Genomic DNA, 24099 nt, shown 5'->3' with positions numbered 1-24099 from the left:
TTATTTTCATTAGCTGCTTGCTGATTGACAAGAAGAATGGTATGTCATGTTTTCTGAGCTGATTTTCTGTGTATATATCTTTTAGCCACAGAAGTCTAGTCAATGAGTCTTTATTAAACAGTCACACCATGTCTTGTGTACTGTACTAAGTGATGGTGACACAGAAAAAGATTAAAAAAATCCCTGCTTTCAAGGAGCTCATACTTTAATGGGGCAGACAACATGCAAATTATATACAAGACCCTTGACTTTGACTGTATGTATACACAATATAATGTGTGTGTGCACATAGATTTGTGTATATTTATATATGTATACATGTATGTGCATATGTACATAAATAATAAATTAGAATTAATAAATAGAAAATAGGTACCAGCATTAAGGGGACTCAGGAAAGACTTCTTGTAGAAGGCAGAATTTAGTTGGGACTTGTGGTAAATCAGGGAAGCCAGGAGACAGAATAAGGAGGGAAAGCATGACAATCAAGGGGGTTAGCCAGTGAAAAGGAAAGTCAGGAAATGGAGTGTCTTGTCTAAGGAATAGCAAGGAGTCCAGTGTCACTGGATCATATAGAATGTGAGGTGGGAGGAGTGGGGAGTAAGGTGCAAGAAGACTGGACAGGTAGAGAGGGTCCAGGTTATGAAGAATTTTTAAATACCAGAGGATTTTCTATTTGATCTTAGAGGTAGCAGGGGCCACCAAAGTTTATTAAATAGTGGTGGTGGAGGTGGTGGTGACATGGTCAGGCTGTGCTTTGGGAAGATCAATCTGGTAGTTGAGTCAAGGAAAGACTGGAGTAGGGAGACACTTGAGACAGGATGACCCATAAGCAGGTTATTGTAATAGTTCAGGTGTGAAGTGATGAAGTCTTATACCATGGTGATGGTGTACAGAAGGGAGCATATACAATGAGAGATGTGATGAGGACAAAAATGACAGGACTTGGCAAATGAGTGGATATATATATATATACACATATATACAGAGAGAGAGAGAGAGAAAGAGAGAGAGAGAGAGAGAGAGAATCAGTCAGTAAACATTCATTAAGTAATACTGTGCTAAGTGTCGGGGATACAAGTAGGAAATTGGTTTTAAGTGAAGTAGAGTTGAACAAAATCATCAGTCTCAAGCTCTCTCTCTCCCAGAGAAATAAAGTGGTAAGATAAAAGTCAGGACAACTAAAGGAAAAAGACAGTCCCTGCCTTCAAGGAGCTTACAATCTAATGGGAGAAGACAGCACACAAAAGGCAACTGAAAGGGGGATGGGGAAGTATTGGGATCAGGGACATGATGGAGAATTCCAAAGGAGTGGGGAGAGGACAGTGGGAAGGACTGGCCTTAATGTCCTCTTCCATTGGGAGACTTTGGGCAGTGTTCTTTGCTTTGCTCTCCAATAAAATGGACAGAAAGTACTGATGAGGAGCACCAAGGCTAATTCTAGGATGCAGAGATTCCTGGGGGCATGATCAAGAGGTATGCAGGAGCTCAGTCAGGTGAGAAATGCAGATGACGTCAAGGTTTTGAGGCTAGGTGATTAAGAGGACAGTAATGTCCTTCACAGTGATAATAAAGAAGAGGACAGGGCTTAGGTGAAGAAACTTAAGTTCGGTTTTGGACATGTTGAGAAGTCTCTGGGAAATCCAGTTCAAAATGTACAATGGGCAGCTAGAAGCATCCTTTTTGACCCACCTCCCCTTTTATTTTTTTTACTACTACTAAAATCTTTTCAGAAAATCAATTCAGTTCAAGTAAATTCAACAAATATTTATTACAGTACAATATAAATATAAGTAAATGTATCTATTTGATTGAAAGATTACTAATAGGTTCCTTTTTATAGAGCTGAGAATGTCTCATTTTATAACATGGCTACACCACTTGCTCTTGGATCTCCTCTTTTCACTCTATTTCACCTCATTAGCTCTCCAGGACAGATAACCATTGTGACCTAGGACATAGCAACTGGACAAAAGTCATCACATTCTGACCAGTCTCCTGGCACTATTTTCCCCTCTGACTTGGGAGAGTTCTGAGTCAGTGCCCCACAATACAGAAGGTAGAAGACAAGATTGTCATCACTTAAGGAGAACTGAAGGAACTCTCCCAGTCACCTCCACAAACATCTACGTTCTGTCCACTTTCATGATTTCATTCTCACAGAGGAGAGAATCAGAAACCCTGCAGCTCCTCGATTGCCACAAGGTAAGTGCTTCTATTTCTTTGTGTTAAAATAATTTCTAGCAAGATCAAGCCCAAGGACTTTCATGAAACAGTTGAGAATATGGTGATAGGTAGTTAGACATTGAGGGCTTTACACAAAACAATCATCTTCCATTACTTTAGGATAATTGAGATGCACCAATTATGAAGATAATATATAAACCTAATTTTAATAAATAGTTTTACACTTCTCCTTCAATCTTCAGAGCTGTTAATGAGTATTCAAGTTGATTCAACCCACTGCTTATCCACTGGCAGAGGTGTTAATAAGAAATGAAATGGATTAAAGATAGACAACCTTGACAAAAACAAAGAGAAGCCATAAGGTTTGACAAGCTGCCACCAGTCCTTGGAATAATCAAATGTAGATTGTCAAAGTTGAATCTTTCCCTTTTCCAACAATATGACTGTAGAGGAAACATTCTTCTAAATGTCATCAGTTGATGAATATTTCACAGATAATTTCCATTAGATAATTAGAATTTGCTAATTTCCTTGCAAATGGAAAACAAAGTATGCCATGTCAAAAATCAATCTGATAAACTGATCAAAGACAGTAATTATAATATTGCATTTATCTATCATAGCTGAAGAGTGCAGTTCTCTTAAGTGAATTTTTTGTTAATAAAAGTGAAGATTGGTTCTTTACTTTCAAAATACTATTAGAACCATTTTGGTTTTAAATTTAAATTTTTAAATTTAAAACCATTGGTTTTAAATATTATCTTGCCTCAATTTAGGGTATGCTGAACCTATTTTTCTGTTTTTCTTTTTTGCAACTCAAGGCCATTAAGAGCATCACATTATGGTAAACTGTAATAAAATGATACTCTGTAGGAGGTGCGATGACCATACGTCCCAAATTTTCTGGAAGAGTCCTGATTTGGGAAAGAAACTGCTTTCAGTTAGGCTTTTTTAAAAAGAATATTCTTTGTCAGACAATTGTTTTCTGTCTTTTGGTTTGGAGAATGTCACCATGTATCATGAATTTTCCCACACTGTTGTCTAGCTCTGACTTATGATTCTTCCCCTCCCACACATTCCCACCTTCAACTACCAATTGAAGCTTTCAAAGGGTATTTTACTTAGCTATGTATGTATAGGGCTGTTTTCTGCAGCATTAAATGGCCCTGTTACTTCCCCTGGCTTTCTCTGTTCTTGGCTACTGTATCTTGTAGCATATCAGCAAGCACAAGACAACGTGTGATAGTCACAATATTGGTCCTTGAGATTTGTGGAGAAACAACATTTATACTTGGAAAGACTTGTTTCTACATTAGTCTGACTACTATTTTCATAACTACTGCCTGTTTACAGCTGATTCTTCTGTTTCAGATGGTATGGGAAAAATCGAATATGTACGTAGTGAGGTTTGCCCCACTTTCTCCTTGATAGCACTAATTCAGAGAAGGATCATAAAGGATCTGAAAGTATCTTTTGATAACAATTATTCTATTGATATAATTGAGTTTACTATCTTTTTTCTTCCTTTTTAAGACTCAACTTGCCCTCTAACAAAATGGTTGATCACCTCCTGGGAACATGGAAATCAACTTCTTGTGAAAATTTTGATGAATATATGAAACAACTGGGTGAGCAAAGTTTTGTTCTTATATCTAATTTATCGGAGGTGGGATCCACTCTAACACAGCATACTCAAAATTTGGATTCAGCTTGAATTTCTAAATTCTCATTTCTCAATAATAACAAAAGCAAATATTACTGAAGATTTATTATGTATAAGACGCTGTCCTAGGCCCTGTTGGGATTACCAACAAATAGAAGGTCCTTGCTCTGATCCAATTTTGCTGAGGAGAAAAGAAAAAAGAAAATTGAATAACAACAAAAGATTTAGAGAAATGAGACAATAATAGAAGAGATTTCACAAGGCACTGAATGATTAATTTTCAAATTAACCATACAGACAGTAATTACTTTGGAGTTCAGAGAAGGCAGAAATAATTTAGACCTTAAAATGGACCTTTTGATAGTGTGTTTCAAAATGTGGACTATGTAATGGTAATTCTACAGCTTATCTTTTCTCACAGTCTTTGTCCAGGTTTTTAATGGACACGTACAATAGCATGAAGAGGCATTCTGATTCTTAAACAAATCTGAAGAGGGAAGAGCTTTTCATCTTTTCCTAATATACAAGTTTAAGCAAGAATGGTATATGTAATTTAGAACTATTAAGTGACCTCATTTATTTATGGTAACATAGAAAGAAATCAGGGCCTAGGACAGTGTCTTATACATAATAAATCTTCAGTAATATTTGCTTTTGTTATTATTGAGAAATGAGAATTTAGAAATTCAATAGGGTTCTAACTTAAACTTGAAAGGTATTTCAAAATTACTGATTATTTTCAATGTTTCTTTTTATAGGTCTAAAACTTAAGGGAACAATCTATCCCATGGTCTACATTTAGACAGAGGATGTTCCATTTCAATTTGGGATATGATCAGAGTCAGAATATACTACAAGGTAGTGCAGTCATGGAAAGAGTATGGAATGGCATTAGGTTGCTAGATGATGTCAGAAAAGAAATCCTAGGAGATTTCTGGAACACTGTATTTCTCAGTTTTAGGTCTGGCTGTATTGGGACAGGGTGTGTGGTGTGTGTGCTTGTGCAAATGAAAAGGATGTGTGAGTGTAATATGACTTAATTCCAGAAAGGATTGCTAAATGATCTTCTGAGATGTCTGGAGAGAAGCATTTTGTCTTCCCCAGAGACTGGAAGGAAGATATTTATGTTCTAGGAGGTGGATTATCCAGTACAATTATTCCAAGGTGGAATGAATGCTCTTTTGCTTTCCTGCTTTCAAGAACCATTCTGATTTTCCATCAGACTTTGTTTTCTAACTATGAGCTAATGCACACACACTTCTTTTGAATTATCCTTGGTCATGTGAATATTTTGGAAAGCAAACATCCATTTATGTCTGGCTATGGTATTACTTTTTAACATAGGGTTGACACCTGAATCTACAATAACACTATCAAGTAAGTTATTTCTTCCTTTTACTAAATAAATAGCCTACTGATTAATACTGAAACAGATCTGTTATCTCCTTGTTTTGGGAGTCCTCTCCAACAATGCAGGCCATAACTCCTCCATGTCTTCTCATCTTCCGAGACTCTAATCTATGTCTTCTCATAAGGTCACCAAACACAAGGGGGCCATCCAATGTACTGGCTTGTGCTCTTCCTTTATTATGAAGGTAATAGTGGAATACTCTGGCTGTCTACCCATCATCCCTTTCCCTCTCCATGAAACTAGCATCTTTTGCTCCTGTTCTTCTGATCCAATTACTTATTACATATTGCAGCCTGTTTATGGTCACTATGAGTCACTACTATATTGTTCTCATAGTGTATTCATATTTAATTCTTCAGATACTGTTGTACGCTGAGTCTTGCAGCCATATAGCTACACCAGTAGAATGTTTACTTTAAAAAGATGGGCCTTTGTTTGCATGGTGAGCTTGGGGTCAATAGAGGAGCTTTGCAGTTTGTGGAAGGTAATACTGTCTGCTCACCTACTTCTGTTTAACTTATTGTCTCTCTGTACTATTTGTCCAGGATATTTATACTGATGAACATGCTAGATTCTGTAGTTGTCTATACAAATAATTGTCAAAATTTGGGCAACAAATATTCTTCATTCACTTAGTGTTAACACATGAATAGTCAGACCAGACTCTTTTGAATGATTACTAATTTCTTCCAGGAGGTTCAAAAATGTTCCAGAACTTTGTAGAATTCCAATTTGATGCAACCAACACTCCCAAAGAAGAACATCTATAGGACCTCATTATCCACAGAGAATCCCCCTTCACTTGGGGCCTAAGCTGGATCTCTTTCATCCCAGCAATGAACACCTCTAGGCAATCAAACATCTTCCTGTTTTATTGTTTGTCTGATTATTTATGATCAAGAGGTTTGTTTAAAACAATTGTTTCTTATGTTTCTCAAAGACTCTTGAATTATTTCAATGTATGCATAGGAAACATCTTGTTTAAAAGGAGTCATTTGTGGCATTTTGCTGTATTGAATCAAATACTTTTTTATAATCAGCAAACAATGAGTATGATGGGATTTTATAATCTCTAAATCTTTCAGTCAGTTGGGAAATGGTAAAGATGTGACCCATTGTTAAGTATTGCTTGTAAAAGACTGCTTATTCTTTACTTACACGCTCATTGAAGATGCCTTCAATTTGTGTATAGATGATTCCCATAAACATTTTCTATAGATGGGAGAGTAAGCATATAGGGCAGTAGTTTTGTCACTAACTTATTTAGTATTAATAATAAGGTCTGAAAATTTCCCCACATTTTTGGTATCTTCCTCTCCTTGAGATATTTTGCATATTGATCCCTTAGCATTTTCCTAATTGCATCACCTCAAGCATATTTGTCTTCTAGGTATACTTCTAGTCTCACATATGCAAGCATGTATTAGACATCTTGAACTGGACACCCTCTAGATATCTTAAACTTAGCATGTCCAAAACTGAACTCATTATCTTTCCCCCCTAACCATCTCTGTGTCCAAACTTCTTAAAGGTACATTTTTCCTCCTGTAGGATTAAGCTCAGTTTTGCTGGCTAAGTTATTCTTTTCTCCAAGCCGATATTCTTTACATTTTGGAAGATGGTATTTCAAGCTTTCCATTGGCTGCTGAATTATATTTGATCCTGATTGTGGTTCCTTGGTCCTTGAATTCTGTCTTTCAGGTTGCTTGTAGTATTTTTTTTTTTAAACTTGAAGGTCTAGATTTTGAGCTATGGTGTTCCAGGGAGTTTTCATTTGGGTTTTCTTTTAGGAGATAATCAGTGCATTTTTCCTATTTTCATTTTGCCTTCTGGTTCTAAGAGCTGCATAATTTTAAGATTTCTTGAAAAAAGGATATCTAGGTTCTTATTTTTGGTCATGGTACTTAGATAGTCAATGATTCTTAGATTTTTCTTTCTCCTTGATCTATTTTTCAGGTAAGATCTTTTTGCTATCCCAGATACCTTACATTTTCTTATTTTTTTTTTACTCTTTTGACTTTATTTTAATATTTCTTATTATTTCATTGAATCATTGGCTTGTTTGATTCATTTTTATTTTCTGTGAATTTGTTGCTTGAATAGGGTTTTGTACCTCTTGTGCTAAGCTTGCTAATTCCTTTTCCAATTCTTTCCTCTACAGTTTTCATTTCCATTTTTTACTTCAACAGCTCTCATTTCATTTACAAAAACATTTTACACTCTTAAAAAAATTATTCCTTCATCTCTTCAGGGAATTCCACTTGAGTTTATGCCCAAGCTGTGTTTTTCTCTAAAGTGTTGCTCATAGATATTTTGAAATCATTGTCTTCTTTTATATTTGTGTTCTGAACTTCCTTGCCACTAGGGTAATTCTTTATGGTGTGTTTCTTTTTTTGTTCAATGATTCTTCCATCTTATTTTCTTACTTCAGACTTAGATGTTTGGATTGGATTCTGCCTCACTTCTGGAGGGAAGGACTGGGCTGGACCTTTGGATGCTTTCTTGGAGTATTGAATATTGTGTTATTCCATAGTTCTATACAGATTTCTATTTATCAGTTCTTTCTTTGGATGCAGATAGCATCTTCCTCTATATGTCCTTTCTAGTTAATTTGGTTATTTATAATTGTCAAAATGAATTAATCACTCAAAGTTACTCTTAAGACTATTGTAGTTACTATATACATCATTTCTTGGTTCTGCTCATTCTGCTTCATTATTTTGTGCAAGTCCATTCACGTTTTATTAAGATCATCAAGCTCACTATTTCTTTCTCTTTTTTTACTGATTAATTAATTAATTTTTTTAATGTTCTACAATCTCTGCCAAAAAGTTTAGATTTTTACCCCGCCCCTCCCCAGCATACCACCCCCATCCCTCTCCCTCCCCAAGATGCCGTACAATTCTATATAGGATCTACATATACTTTCCTATTGAATACGTTTTCACTATAGTCATGTTGTGTAGAATGAACTAAAATAAATGGAAGAAATCATATAACAAATCAAAATATAATACACACACACACATACACATACACAACCAAGATCTGCTACATTCTGCAAATGAATTCCATAGTTCTTTCTCTGAGTATGGAAGGAACTTTGCCTTAGAAAACCATTGGGAATTACTTTTTTTTAAGTTCTTGCATTATTATGAAGTTCCAAGTCTACCAGAAAAAACTCTCACACACTGTGGTCGTTGCTGTGCACAAAGTTCTCCTGGTTCTGCTCCTTTTGCTTAGCATCAGATCATATAAGTCCTTCCAGGCCTCTCTGAAGTCTTCTTGTTCATCATTTCTTATGGCGCAATAGTACTCCATTACATTCATATACCACAACTTATTCAGCTATTCCCCAATTGATAGGCATCCCTTTGATTTCCATTTTTTTGGCAACTACAAAGAGTGCTACTATAAACATTTTTGTACATGTGGGACCCTTTCCCATTTTTATGATCCCTTGGGGATACAGTCCTAGTAGCGATATTGCTGGGTCAAAGAGTAAGCATATTTTTGTAGCCCTTTGGACATAGTTCCAAATTGCTCTCCAGAATGGTTGGATGAACTCACAGCTCCACCAACAATTTATTAGTGTTCCAACTCTCCCACATCCCTCTCCAACACTTATCATTTTCCTGTTCTGTCATGTTTGCCAGTCTTATAGGTGTGATGTGGTACCTCAGAGTTGTTTTGATTTGCATCTCTCTAATCAAAAGTGATTTAGAGCATTTTTTCATATGATTATAGAAATCTTTAATTTCTTCCTCTGAAAATTGCTTATTCATATCCTTTGACCATTTATCAATTGGGGAATGACTTGTATTGTTGTACATTTGACTGAGTTCTCTATATATTCCAGAAATGAGGTCTTTATCCCCAAGATTAGCCGTAAAAACTCTTTCCCAGTTTACTACATCCCTCCGAATTTTGGTTGCATTGGGTTTGCTTGTGCAAAAACTTTTCTGTTTAATGTAATCAAAGTTATCCATCTTGCATTTCATAATGCTTTCTATCTCTTCTTTAGTAAAAAAGTCTTCCCTTCTCCATAAATCTGATAAATACACTATTCCTTGCTCCTCCAGTTTGTCCGTGCTATCAATCTTTATACCTAGATCATGTACCCATTTGGACTTTATTCTTGTGTACAGTGTCAGGCATTGGTCTATGCCTAGTTTCTGCCACACTGTTATTCAGTTTTCCCAGCAATTTTTGTCAAACAGTGAGTTCTTATCCCAGAAACTGGGGTCCTTGGGTTTATCAAACAGGAGGTTGGTATATTCCTTGTCTACTGTGTCTTGAGTGCCAAGTCTATTCCACTTGTCTACTGTTCTGTTTCTTAGACAGTATCAAGTGGTTTTGATAACTGCTGCTTTATAGTACAATTTGAGGTCTGGTAGCGCTAGGCCACCTTCCCAAGCATTTCTTTTCATTAGTCCCTTTGATATTCTGGACCTTTTGTTCTTCCAGATGAATTTTGATATTATTTTATCTAGCTCTAGAAAATAATTATCAGATAATTTAATTGGTATGGCACTAAATAAGTCAATTAATTTAGGTAGAATTGTCATTTTTATTATATTAGCTTGGCCTACCCATGAGCAACTGTTGTTTTTCCACTTACTTAAATCTGACTTTATTTGTGCAAAAAGTGTCTTGTAATTGTGTTCATATATTCCCTGGGTTTGTTTTGGCAGGTAAACTCCCAAGTATTTTGCAGTGTCTACCCTAGCTTTAAATGGGATTTCTCTTTCTATCTCTTGCTGCTGGACTTTGTTGCTAATATATAGGAATGCAGAAGATTTGTGTGGGTTTATTTTGTAACCTGCAATTTTGCCAAAGTTGTTTATTATTTCAAGTAGTTTTCTACTTGAATCTCTGGGATTCTCTAAATATGTCATCATATCATCTGCAAAGAGTGATAACTTAGTTTCTTCTTTGCCTGTTCTTATCCCTTCAATTTCTTTATCTTCTCTAATTGCTACAACTAACATTTCTAGTAACATATTGAATAATAGTGGTAATAATGGACATCCTTGTTTCACCCCTGATCTTACTGGAAATATACCTAGTTTATCCCCATTGCATATAATTCTTACTGAAGGTTTTAGGTAGATACTGCTTATTATTTTATGGAAGATTCCCTTTATTCCTGTGTTCTCCAGTGTTTTTTAATAGGAATGGGTGTTGTATTTTGTCTAAAGCTTTTTCTGCTTCTATTGAGATAATCATGTAATTTCTGTTAGTTTTGTTGCTGATGCTAATAGTTTTCCTAATATTGAACCAGCCCTGCATTTCTGCTATGAATCTACCTGATCATAATGTATTATTCTCATGATAAGATGCTGTATTCATCTTGCTAAAATCTTATTTAAAATTTCTGCATCTATATTCATTAGAGAAATTGGTCTATTATCTTCTTTCTCTGTTTTGTCTCTTCCTGGTTTGGGTATCAAAACCATATTTGTATCATAGAAAGAATTTGGGAGGACTCTTTCTTCCCCAATTTTCAAAAATAGTCTATATAGTATTGGAATTAGCTGTTCTTTAAATATTTGATAGAATTCACTTGTAAATCCATCTGGCCCTGGAGATTTTTTCCTAGGGAGTTCATTGATGGCTTGTTCAATTTCTTTTTCTGAGATTGGGTTGTTCAAGTATTCAACTTCCTCTTCTGTTAATCTGGGCAATTTGTGTTTTTTAAAATACTCATCCATCTCATTTAGATTATCAAATTTATGGGCATAAAGTTTGGCAAAGTAATTTGTAATTATTGTTTTAATTTCCTTCTCACTGGAGGTGAGTTCACCCCTTTCATTTTTAATATTAGTAATTTGATTTTCATCTTTCTTTTTTTAATCAAATTGACCAAAGGTTTATCAATTTTATTAGTTTTTTCATAAAACCAACTATTGGTTTTATGTATTAATTCAATAGTTTTCTTAATTTTAATTTTATTAATCTCCCCTTTGGTTTTCAGTATTTTTAATTTGGTATTTATTTAGGGATTTTCAGTTTGTTCTTTTTCTAGCTTTTTCAGCTGCATGCCCAAGTCATTGATCTTTTCTTTCTCTATTTTATTTATGTAGGCATTCAAACATATAAAACTTCCCTTAAGAACTACTTTTGCAGTATCCCATAAGATTTGGTAGGTTGTCTCATTATTGTCATTCTCTTGAATGAAGTTGTTGATTGTTTCTATGATTTCTTCTTTTACCCACTCCTTCTTTAGGATTAGATTTTTTAGTTTCCAATTGATTTTGGTTTATCTTTTCATGGCCTGTTATTACATATAATTTTTATTGCATTATGGTCTGAGAAGGATGCATTGATTATCTCTGCCTTTCTGCACTGGATTGTGAGGTTTTTATGTCCTAATACATGGTCAATTTTTGTAAATGTACCGCTGAGAAAAAGGTATATTCTTTTCTATTCCCATTCAGTTTTCTCCAGAGATCTATCATATCTACCTTATCCCGAGTTTTATTTATCTCCTTAACCTCTTTCTTGCTCTGCTGGTCTCCCACCTTCGGCTGTTGCTTTGCCAGTTCTGCCTGCTGCTCTCAGGTTTCCTGGGGCCCTTCTCCTCTGCTGTGCTGGCCACCCTGTGCTGTGCACTGTGGGATCCCCCCACCCCGCAGAACAGATCCTTCTGGTGGACCTTCCAGTCTGTCCTGGGCTCTGAATCCACCACAGTCTATCTCCCACTGGATTTTGCACCTCCAAAATTTGGTCAGATTCTCCTTACAGAGGTATCCCAAGGAGTTTGTCCAAGAGTTTAGGTGAGTCATTGCTCTCACTCTGCCATCTTGGCTCCACCCCCAAGCTCATTATTTCTTACAGCACAATAGTATTATGTCACACTCCTATATCACAACTTGCTCTGCCAATATTATTCAATATTGAATCGGAAATCCTAGCAATAGCAAAAAGAGAATAAAAAGAAATAGAAAGAATCAGAATAGGGATAGAAGCAAAAAAAACTATCTCTTTTTGCTAATAATATGATGACAAACTTGGAAAATCCCAAAGTTATGACTAAAAAGTTAGTTGAAACAATTTATAATTTTATCAAAGTATCAGGGTATAAATAAATTCACATAAATCACCAGCATTCTGATCTATCACAACCAAAACCCTATAAAGTTATAGCCAGAGATATCCCATTTAAAATAACTCTAGACAGTATAAAATACCTGGCAGTATACCTGTTAAAACAAACCTATGAACTATATGAACAAAATTATAAAAGAAACTTTTTATACAAATAAAACCAGATTTAAACCATTGGAAAAATAATAATATTTGTTTATGAGTAGATAGGGCCAATATAATAAAATTTTACCTAAACAAATTCTAGAGGCTCATTTTAGTTTCTATTTCTTTGTACCACTCATAATCTTCTGTTGTATTCTCCAATAACATTTTGCAAATGAACTTGAATTGTACACTAAGGTTTTCCTTAGCCTTTGTGTTTTTCTATTTGTCAAGGAGAATAAGTCTTTGCTAGCTTTGGGAAGTTTGGGGACTCTTTTGGTTTCCAATAATTATGGCAATTATTTACATAGGTCAAACTTCCCTTTAAAATGTCAATAATTTGAATCAATGTATTTTTATTCATCTTCAGTTTTCCAGAGCTTATTAATATACGTCAAGTTAGAACTGTTGTAGAAGAACAGTATTTTTCTCATATTTATCCTTGTAATTTGGTATTAATATCAAATTTTCCCTTTAACTAGTAGATGATATGATGGACAGGAGAGAACTAATTCTAAAATGTTTGCTACTTCAGTAACTAGTTGATCGCTGTCTCTTAAAATAATAAATTTCATTTTGGAGGGGAGATTTTTTTTCTGTTTGAAATCTCTAACCCTTTCTGCCTCTCTTCTTCTTCTTCTTCTTTTTTTTAAAGCCAAAGGAAACAAAGTTTATTAAAGATTTGCCAAATTGGGTTGCCTGTTAAGGAGCCTGAGCATTTGTAAAGCTTGTATTCACAAGGGGGCCAGATAGAATCCCAGCTAGGCAGTCTGAGCTGGATTGAATCTGAGAGCCTTCATGGAGGCAAAATGGAACTTAAATACAGAAAAGAGTATAGGAGGGATCTGGGAGGTGGTCTGTAGTCCAGGGTGATGGGAGGAGGGGTTTAGGAAGGGTCTTGAGGAAAAGTCCAAGGAAGGAATCCAAGGAAGGTCAAAGGCTGGAAACAGCTGGAGGCTATCATGAGATAGACTAGGGGGCAGACAAGGGGGCAACTAGGTGGGAAGCAGGTGGGGCAATCCAGAGATCTTGATAGGGGCAGTATGGGAATGGATATAGATCTTGATGGGAGTGGTCGGCAGCCTGGGGAAATGGGGTTTTGATGGGATCAAGGGTGGGGAGTGCAACAGAGACCTGAAATGACAATGAAAAGCCCTTCCTGAGACTGCCGGAACAAGTGGGAAGATTAGATTTGAGTAAGAAAGGCCAGATTAAGTGGGAAGATTCAAGGGGAGCTCAAGGAGGCTCCCAGAGTCTGAACCCCATCATTCCCCCCTCAAACAGATTGAACCCAAATTCTTTTGGGGTAAAGGGCGAAGGTCTCAGTTTCTAAAACTTCTTCCTGCTGGCAAGGGGCGTAGAGCTCTCCCTGCCTTGATGGGTGCTGTTCAAGGGTTCAGAACCTGGGCGGTGCTAGGTAAAGTGGGCTGGAGTGGAGACCTTGGATTCAGATGGAGGCTGGTATGTAGCCTGGGCTGTCATCTGGAAGGTGATGGTTTGCACTCTGGAAAAGACAAACATGGCAAGGAGGTTAGGCAAACACACACCAAACAGGTACAAAAGGAGTATAAAGAAAAGACAATTTCCCAGGCATAAAAGATAATTTCTCTGGAGAAAATTAAAGATGACTGTGGCAAGGCCAAAACATAGAAGGGCATGTTTGAAAGGGGAGTTTTTTGCTGTCAGATATCCCCTTTCTTTCCAGATTGCTCCATGGGCATGTAGAACAAGGAAAGCATATTTTGAGTAAATAAAAACATCAACCGGCCGGGGGCCAGGTCCTAAGGAAGGGGTTAAAACTCCCAAAGACTGTCTTCTCCTTTTATCAACAAACAGAGTGAAAGGTTTTCTCAAATTGGGTATGTCTAGTGATGGGGTAGTGATCAAACTAGCTTTCAGAGTCTTAAAAACTTTACCCTGGTCTGAGTCAATGCCCTGAGTAGGGTCATAAAGTGGTTTAGCAATAAAACCAAAATTAGGAATCCAGAGTCTACAAAATCCAGTCATGCCTAAAAACACTCGAACTTGTTTCTTAGTGGCTGGAGCACGGATGGATAGGATTGTCCTCTCAGAGGTTAAGGAGAGAGAGAGGTGGGTGTGAGTTGATGGCCCAGATACCTTATGGACTGGCATGCCACTGGACTTTGTTCGGAGAGACCCTATAACCTCCAATGCCTAAGAAATTAAGGGCTTCTGTGGCAGTAGCCAAAGAAGCCTCCTGGGTCGGGCTACAAATAAGACTATCATGCACATAGTGAATTAAGCCACTGCCTGCTAGTTTCAGGTGCCTTAAATCCCTTCCCAAAGCCTGGCCAAATAAATGAGGGTTATCTCGAAAGCTTTGGGGCAAGACTGTCCATGTTAGCTGATATGGACTTGATTCCCCAGGAAAAGTACATTCAAAAGCAAAAATAAATTGTGAGTATTCTCCATTAGGCTTTTTTGTGGGAAGGATTGCATTGTTGCATGGACATAAACAACATGGACGTAAACAAGGGACAAGGATTTTATACTTAAGGAATTTTTCAATTAAAGGTTGTGGTCCTTCCCAGGTCTCAGGCTTAATCAGATACTGGCTGAGATGGGGGAGCACTTTAGGGTCTGAGAGACTAACAATGGCTGGGGTAGCAGAAGTAGCTCCCTCTGGAATTCCAGTGTTCCAAATATTTGGCCTGACTGTCTCCCACACTCTAAAGCAAACCGGGGAAGATGTAGTGAACAGCGACAAAAGGGAGATGGGAGGTTTAACTAGAGAAAATTGGCTCCCCAATTTCACCATCAGGTCCCTTCCCAACAAGGGGGCAGGGTTAGAGGAGGGCATAAGGAAGGAGAGTTTAAACAACAGATCCTCAAGTAGGCTGGGGAAGGGGTATGTCTGGAGACATTCCTTAATTGAAGTTTCCCCTTCAATGCCTATGCCCCGAGGTGTCAAGGGATGGGTAGGGCCAGAGTGACTGGTTAAAGCAGAGAATTTAGCCATGTTAAAGTGGGTAACCTTACCTTCAGCCTCCGTTTTTGCCCGGGGCTTGGTGAGAGAGGTGGAGAAAGTGGGAGCACCGCCAGCACCCAGGCTTTCCCGACGTTCCAAGTCTTGAGAAGACTGGAGGACAGGGTACTGGGGGGCGGCTCCACCACTTTTCCAACCTTGGGGACAATCCTTCCTCCAATGTCCCTTCTGGTCACACGGGCACGATTCCACAGGCATTGATTCCTGGGGCTCCCTCTGGGGGGGCCCCCTGGAGGGGCACTCCTTGGACCAGTGACCCTCCTTGTGGCAGTGAAAGCAGGTTTCCCCACTGCCCAAGTAGCCAGCCTTCCTCCAACGGGGTGCCCTGGAGGGGTGCTCCCTGGGTCTTTTCCTGACCAAGGCAGCAGCCAAGAATTGAGCATGCTCCCTGGCCCTGGCCCTTCTCCTTCGTTCCCTTTCCTCTGCTGCAACTAGACTTCTGTTGTTAAAGACTCCAAAGGCCATCTCCAGTAACTGGGCCTGAGGTGTCTGGGGTCCCATTGCCAATTTCTGCGGTTTCTTTGAAATATCTGGGGCAGACTGATTAATAAAATATATGCTAAGGATTGCTGCCCCTTCTATGGAGTCAGGATCCAAATTTGTATGCTTTTTAATAGCTTCTACTAGCTGGTTTTGAAAAAGGGCAGGGTTTTCCTTTTCTCCCTGAGTAATTTCCCTAATTTTTTGAAAATTTACTTGTTTTTGAAATGCAGTTTTTAGGCCTTCTAACAGGCAAATTGCCATAAAATCTCTCTTTCCCTTGTCCTCACTCTTTTGATAGTCCCATGTGTGGTCACTTGCGGGAACAGCAGCTGTTCCTGGGGGGTATTTTATGGGATTACTGCTAGGCATATGATCCCCACACTTTTGGGCATGTTCCCAAATTCTCCCCTTCTCCTCAAAGGTACAACAGACAGAGAAAAGAATATGCAGATCATTCCAAGAAAGTTCAAATTGTAGGGCTATGTCTCTAAAACCCTCAGTAAACCTAGTGGGGTCTTCCGAGTATCTACCCAGTTTCTCTTTAATCTGGATGAGATCCCAAAGAGAGAGTGGAACATGCACCCTGGTTGTCCCACTGGGTGGGGTAGGCACTTCTCTCAAGGGAAACAGCCCTGATGGACCAGTGGGGACAGGGGCTTGTGGAGGGAGATAGGAAGTCCCACTTCTTGTGAGGGAGGGGCTGGGGAATGCCTGCTGAACTAGATTAGGCTGCAGGGCCAGGGGATTTTGTTGGCAAGGGGAAAGATCTGCTGGTGCCTGAGAAAGAGTAGGGATGAAAGGGGGAGATGCCCCAGAGAGTGCCATGGGAGCAGGGCCTAAGGCCTGAGTGAATGTTGCCCCAGCAAGAGGGGCTGCAGAGGGAGTCACCCCAGCAAGGCCCGTAGTTGGGGCCTGAGGTAAAATTCCCAAGGAGGGGGAGGTTATGGGCAGTGGTACTGTAGAGACTGTTGTGGGAGTGGGGCCTGAGGTCTGAGTGAATGTTGCCCCAGTGAGAGGGGCTGCAGAGGGAGGCACCTCAGCAAGCCCCGTGACTGGGAACTGAGCGGGATTTGGGAACAGAGATAAGGGAGGAAGTGAGGCTGAGATCCTAGGAGCCATAAACAGGGGGTCATCCAAAACATCCAATTCACCCCCATTTCCCTTTTGTGGGATGGCTCTAGCTACAAGCATCTTACAATCTTTTCTGAGAATTGGGTCCTGAGAGAGTTTGATAAAGGCCCTTATGTAATGTATTTCTATCCATTTTTCCTTTTGGAGACAATATAATTCTAATTGTAAGAGAATATTACATTGTAAGGCCCCAAACGTGGGCCACACTTCGTTGTCCTCCAGGTGATACTGAGGCCAAAGTGTGTTGCAAAAGAATATCAACTTTTTCTTTTTTTTAGTTCTTTAGAAAAGCTAAATTTTTTCCAATTTTGTAAAAGACAGCCCAAAGGGGAATTCTTTGGAATTGATGAATTTTGACCCATTTCTTGTTGTGTGGCTGGAAGTTCCCCACCCCCCCTCCTTAAAGGAGGATGTGGAAGTAAGCCTTGAGAAAAACAAAAAAAACACAAGAGGACAAAAATAACCGAGCTTTCCCTGATTTCCTTGTGTCCAGGAAATCCAGAGAATTAGGCACCCACTTAACTGACGTTTCTCTAACCTTCTAGCACCCAGAAAGTTCAGAGAATTGTGCTTTGGAGGGTATGCCCAGGTCCACAGCCTCAAACGTGGCCACTGGACCAACAACCTGACTCTCTAGAACCCAGAAAGTTCAGAGACTTAGGCACACACTAAAAAAGTAACTGAGTTTTCCCTGATTTCCATGCGCCCAGGAAATCCAGAGAATTGGGCACGGACTTTATGTCCACGTCTACTGCCTAACCAATGGACCAACAACCTGAGTCTCTAACTCTCTAGTGCCCAGAAAGTTCAAAGACTTTGCCTGATACTGGGACCTGAAGCCAGGTCTGAAAATCTGCTTCCAAGGTGCTTAGAGAGCAAGTAGGGGATAGGGAGAGGGGGAGGCTTACATACCTTCCAGTTTTAGCAGAAGAACTTGAGATTAGCAGCTTTCCCAGTCAGGGAACCATAAATGACGAGGTGCAGGGGAGGTGGGTGGACCCCAAAATACTGACCATCTGGGTCGTGCTCGAATGAATTCTCCTCAAGCCTTCTTAAAACCAAAGAAAACAAAGTTTATTAAAGATTCGCCAAATTGGGTTGCCTCTTAAGGAGCCTAAGCATTTGTAACGCTTGTATCCACAAGTGGGCCAGATAGAATCCCAGCTAGGCAGTCTGAGCTGGATTGAATCTGAGTCCTGCCTCTCTTCTTGAAGAAAATATTCATGAAGTACAGATATGAGACTTTTAAGTAATCTAGAAGCCTTTGGCCTCTTTCATTACTTTATTCTCAGCGTAGTTTTTGGCCACTCTCCCCTGTGCTCTCTTTCAAAATGAAGTCACTGATTATCACAATGTATTTTAACTTGGTTTCAAGGGTCTTCTCAAGTTTTTTATAGAGTTCCTTTATTTCTTTATCCTCATCACATGATTATTCTTACCACTTTCTTTATTTGTTTCTTTGATGAGAATCTGAGACAGATTTCTCCATTTATCTTCAATTTCTTTACATCTTCTGATTTTATTTATAGTGTCATTTTGAATATGGTTCATCTCCTCCAGTGATGTATCAAATTACTTTTAATTGAATGAAAACTCACATTTTAAAGTATTACTAGTTAGATTAGCATTTGTAGGTAGTCTGAAAATTATAGAATTTTGGTAGCTTCTGATTCATTTTTCAACATTTCTATACTCCACCATGATCCATGAAATGGAAGAGTATTGTGTAGAACTGAGGACCCTTTGGATTTTTATTTATTTGATGACAAAAGAACTGTAGTCAAAGAACTAGTGGCCAAGCTCACAGCAGGGAGTCTCTCCAAATTTAGTTGGAGGAGTTCTTGATCAGAATACATATTCTGCCACCAAGATGATATTCTAAGGCTTTCCTGCTTGGGAATGATCTGCTTGAGCTTATACTTTATTGGCCTGTATCTTTTGAAACCAAAAAGTCACCTCCAGGTCACAATGAAATATTAGAAGGAACTTATGAAGGATTCTACATTTACTTTAAAAAAGTCAACCATTTAAATTTAGGTGATGTGTGTGACACACATCATCTTTGCATCTTAAGGACATTCATGAATTTTAGGGGTTTGGGAGCCAATTGACATTTTCTCAGGTCATTATTTCCTCTTCTGGAGCAGTATAACTACTACATTTTGATATTCGGCATCATGAAAGGTGAAATCTCTTTAGGCATAATCAATGAAATCTAGCCATTTACAGCAGAACATTCTCTGATAGTAAAATGTTAGGTAGTTCAAGGGAATCCTTACTAGTCAACAACAATACTGGACATTGGCTCCTTTTGCTTGATTTCTAGGAGTGGGATTAGCTAGCAGGAAGCTGAGCAGTCTGACCAAACCTGTTATGACCATCAGTGCAGAAGGGGATTTGATTACCATCAAAACCAAAAGCATCTTTAAAAATAATGAAATCTCTTTTAAGCTGGGAGAGGCATTTGAAGAAACCACGCCAGATGACCGAAGAACTAAGGTGAGGTCAAAAACTTTCTTCTTGAAGACTCTTGGGCAAATATAACAAAAATATACAGTAGTTCATTAAGTGGACAATTATGTAGTCAATTAAGAAGACAAACTATTAATACTTGCTGGGTTCTAAAAAATGGTCAAGATTATAATTCTAGCATAATTGTATTTTTATCTGCTATTTTTTTATCAGCTGTCTATTCCTAGTACTATACTGAATAGAAAGGATTGATAAATAACTCTGGTTGAAGGCACAAGATTGTGAAACAGTACACCTTGAGATATATATATATATATATATATATATATGTATGTATATATATATATATATATATATATATACACATATATACATCATATAGTATGCTAAAATCTTATTTAACATGTGACTAATACGAAATTATAACATCTCATTAAGAATAAAATTTAAATATGGGAGAGTTGAACCCTGCTGTAATTTCATAATTTGGAGAGTAGAAGAGGCTAAAGACTTTAACTCTGATGATTTTGTGATAGGGGAAAGTAGGACATGTGACTACGAGAGGCAGAATGGTGCCATGGAAATTATACTGGCATTGGAGTCAAAAGAACTAGGTCCAAAGCTAGCATCTGTCACTTTCTGTCTGTGGAACACTGAGTAATTCAGTGAATCTCTGGACCTCAATTTCTTCATCTGTAAAATGATGAAGTTGAGCTAGGTTGTCTCCAATGTCCCTTCTGGATCTAATATCTTATTTTTTCCCCATTGGGTTAGCTCTGGGGATGGGAGTTATAAATTTAAAGGTACTTATATCTTAAAATATTGAACTATACTTGTGGATGTTTATAGAGAATATGACAAAGCACCATCTTAGTTATCAAGGATTATTCTGCCTTAATACATCTCCCCCAAATGACCTCAATGGAATACTAAAGAATTTTAAGTATTTTTTTATTTATTCAAAACAATTATCTGGCATGTCATGATTGTAACCCATGTAAAACGCTGGGCAATTTATAGCAGACGACTGGGATTTAAGGTCTGTAGGACACTGGACTGAGTGACTGGTAGCTTTGTTTTGTCTTCTTCAGAGTATTGTAACCTTGGACAGCGGCTCTTTGACTCATGAGCAGAATTGGGATGGCAAAAAGAATACCATAAAAAGAAAGCTGGTGGATGGGAAAATGGTGGTGGTAAGTTTTTTCTGTGCCAAATATGGTGACAATATGAATCAAATCTCTATGGAACATGCCCTTCAAAAATAACAAAGAAAAATGTTGCTTTCTTTTCTGAGAGATTTTATGTGATTTTATGAGTTTTGAGGGATGAGAAAAAGAATTTTTGTAGTTAAGTAAATAAATGAGTTATAAATGTTACCGAATACTGACAAACTGCAAAAGCATTATCTCTAACTTGATTCCCTTTATAGTTTTTCTTGTGACAATACACTTCCCCTAGAAAATGTAGCAAGAAGATGATTTCCCCTTGTGTCTTTCTTTTTGGGGGATGTTTTTGTTTCTTATGGAGCCACATTGGGAGAATCATCTGGCCTGAATTTGTTTCTTCTCATATAGCACTAGTCAATAAATAAAATAGCTTCATCCTTTATTGATAAATGATACGTATATGTGTGAGTATATATGGATGGAATAGTAAACAGTACTATGTACTTCACTGTAATGGACTTTGAAAAATTATAATATGCATTTTGATTTTCTAGATAAGTGCATACTTTCAAAAATGTAATTAACAAAGAAAAATACAAGACACAAATGGATGCAATAATTCTCTATCTTCTTTTCTCTCTTTCTATATATATGTGCGCACACACATATACAAACACAGATAATAATAAAAGTTAGTGTTTGTACAGGGCTTTAAAATTTGTAAAGTGTTTTACAAATATTCTCTCATTTTATCATCACAACAAACCTATGAAGCAGGTGCTGTTATTATCTCCGTTTTATAGATGAAGGAACTAAAAGTGACAGAAGTTAAATAATTTGCCCAGGGTCACACAGCTGGTATCTCAGGCTGAATTCAGACTCATGTTTTCCTGATGCCAGGCCCAACATTCTATACGCTGTACCACCAACCTGACTATATGTGTGCTTATATGATGTATAAGACCTCTGAAGGACTTGTCAGTTTTTGTCCTTGGACACTTGTGAGTGCACATACAATGTCATTGGTCTCTCTAGGCCTCAGTACGATGTGCACACATAGATATATGTATATGTGTGCCTATTATACATAGCAATGTGCTGTGTGTATTATATAGAAATATAAAACATATATGTGTATTTCATATATATGATGTATATGCATGCATATATGTCTATATTATACATAGCAATGTAGAGTGTGTGTGTGTGCGTGCGTGTGTGTGTGCATGGCATCCCACTTAATGGGTTTAAGTCTTGTCTCTGCCACACTGGTCCAGTGCCCCCAGGCAGAGATTATAAATCGCAGAGAAGAAGTTGCCCTTTGTAAATTATAGGTCTAGTTTTTCTCAAGTGCACATATATATCTTTAAAAATCTTTTTTTTTTTTTTAGGAAAGTGCCATGAATGATGTCACCTGCACTCGAATATATGAGAAAGTGTGAAGAAACTCAGTCTCAAACCAAGCACAAACGTGAAACAGTGACATCCACACTTCTGGGGGCATTTCAATAAAACTACAAAGCAAAAGTCATGACAATGAATGTCACTTCAACTTGAAACAAAACTTAACAACCTTGGTTACCGTATCACATTTCCTTATAGTCAAGGAAGCATTCTGAATGGTTATAAATAAAGCAGAAGCCAGGCTGCTATAACCTCCTTCAACTCAGGACAGATGAAAAAACCCACCATTCTAGAGTGATTTCAACTTTGATCAGTCTGACCCTTGGGGAAAGCATCAGAATGTTTTCTAAAGGGGTCCTTTGTCAGCCAAGAAAATTCAATAGAATTTGTGGCAGAATGGAAAAGTAGAGCTGATTTCTTTTTAAACAAGTGGAGACTGTCTTGTAAGAGAATGTGCTAGAGGTATATGAAAGGAAGTAAGGAAGATTTTCAAAATTATATCCATGAACTGATAGTTGTTCACGATCCAAAGATGTTTTGAGGAAAAAGAAACCCATAACCACTAATCATAAAAAATAACAAAGGAGGAAAGAACTTTGGTTCTTCTATTATTCTTTAAAAAAATAGAATTTTATATGCAGAAACAGCTTTCAAGATCAACGAGGTCAAACCTTCATTTTACAATTCAGTAGCATTTGTAAAATGCTACAACAGAATTAATATAGTGGCAGTATAAAATCTGTCATAGTCTTGGTTGGTTATACATGTTACATTGACTCTTGACTAAAGGGTAGTTTTATGAAATAGGGCTTGCATTCATAGTAATTCTGCTCTTAGGAGGGTAGTCATGAAATGACTTGTGCTTATACCCCAGTCAGAAAGCAGGCTTTCTAACAATGAATGAACTGGGGGTTAAATTCCCTGTTGAGAGCTAAGAAAATTCTCCCTTTTCTGTATGGATCCCATTGAGTCTTCATGCCACAAACAAATGACAGTGGATCACCCAGCAACACAAGTGTTTATGAGAAATAATATTAAATTTGACAGAAATATTCCTAAACAATAAAATTTTTATAAAAAGGCGTCGTTGAAAGACATAATAAATTCACAATTAACCTCATAATTAACCAGAAATAAAGCCAGGGTGAGGTACAGCCATCCTACTCCTGGAGCCAGTGCTCTCTATAAAAATACAGTCACACACACACACACACACACACACACACATACATACATACATACATACCTTCCAGTTTATCTATTTAGGCATCATCTTCCTGGTCTTAAGGAAAGACACTGCAGATGCGGTAGACACTGACAGCTGTCATGGTTATCTTGCTCTCACAGTCGTGCTATTACCATTCTTGTGCTGCCTGTCTCCTGGTTCTTGAGAGGCCCCAAAACTCATGCCATAGTCCCTGTGTGAAAACGTCTGCTTTCCTGTCCCAAGGCTGACCCCAAAGTAATTGCCTCTTTTCTTAAACTGGGGAGAATTACAAATCCCACATATGTGACAGTGACTATGAATGTGTCAACTTTTCACCCCACTCAGCCTCCAGGGTAATCCAGTACACTTATAGGAGTTTGGTGGGGTAGCCAGTCTCTCTGCCACTAGCTTCAGCCCCAATCTGTTGTGTTCCTCCAGTTCTAGGAGTCCTCACTTACATTTAACCACTTGGATTAACTTTTAAAAAAGAATAATTTATTTCAAAAGTATAAGAACAAATATACATCTTTCCCAATATCTGGAGGACATAATCCTCCTCATGCCACGTCAGTCTCTAGAGAGGGAAGAAGGAGGCCTAACTCAATTCCTCTATAGCACAGTCCCACCAAGTTCCAAGTCCAAAGCCCCTCTTTGGGCTCAAATCATGGGTACCCTGGGCTTCTCAGAATCTCTCTGCTAGCCTAATAGCAACAT

The 24099-nt window shown here is 37.9% G+C and overlaps 1 protein-coding gene and 1 long non-coding RNA gene across 2 annotated transcripts; one reads left to right on the top strand and one right to left on the bottom strand.

Moving 5' to 3' along the window:
- The first annotated feature begins 1991 nt into the window (after positions 1 to 1991).
- LOC140501400 (fatty acid-binding protein 12-like) lies at positions 1992 to 22305 on the top strand. Its single transcript, XM_072604971.1, has 5 exons — positions 1992 to 2205; positions 3721 to 3815; positions 19463 to 19635; positions 20700 to 20801; positions 22166 to 22305. Exons 2-5 carry the CDS (start codon positions 3743 to 3745, stop codon positions 22214 to 22216), a joined length of 399 nt encoding a protein of 132 aa, XP_072461072.1. The 5' UTR covers positions 1992 to 2205; positions 3721 to 3742; the 3' UTR covers positions 22217 to 22305.
- Positions 12852 to 18377, bottom strand: LOC140501401 (uncharacterized). The gene is made up of 2 exons (XR_011966171.1): positions 18049 to 18377; positions 12852 to 14019 (listed from the first exon to the last, which is right to left on the bottom strand). It is a non-coding gene; the product is annotated as an uncharacterized lncRNA (long non-coding RNA).
- Positions 22306 to 24099: the final 1794 nt, after the last annotated feature.

This window comes from Notamacropus eugenii, chromosome 4 (genome assembly GCF_028372415.1).
Source record: "Notamacropus eugenii isolate mMacEug1 chromosome 4, mMacEug1.pri_v2, whole genome shotgun sequence".
Classification (NCBI taxonomy): domain Eukaryota; kingdom Metazoa; phylum Chordata; class Mammalia; order Diprotodontia; family Macropodidae; genus Notamacropus; species Notamacropus eugenii.
The sequence above is the reverse complement of the archived record's forward strand: the minus strand, read 5'-3'. Positions and strand labels throughout refer to the sequence as shown.

Excerpts from the sequence above, each read along its gene's own strand:
- LOC140501400 (XM_072604971.1), top strand. The coding sequence starts at position 3,743 with ATGGTTGATCACCTCCTGGGAACATGGAAATCAACTTCTTGTGAAAAT. Across the intron at positions 3,816-19,462 it reads TGAATATATGAAACAACTGG|GAGTGGGATTAGCTAGCAGG; the intron begins GTGAGCAAAGTT and ends CTTGATTTCTAG. Across the intron at positions 19,636-20,699 it reads CAGATGACCGAAGAACTAAG|AGTATTGTAACCTTGGACAG; the intron begins GTGAGGTCAAAA and ends TGTCTTCTTCAG.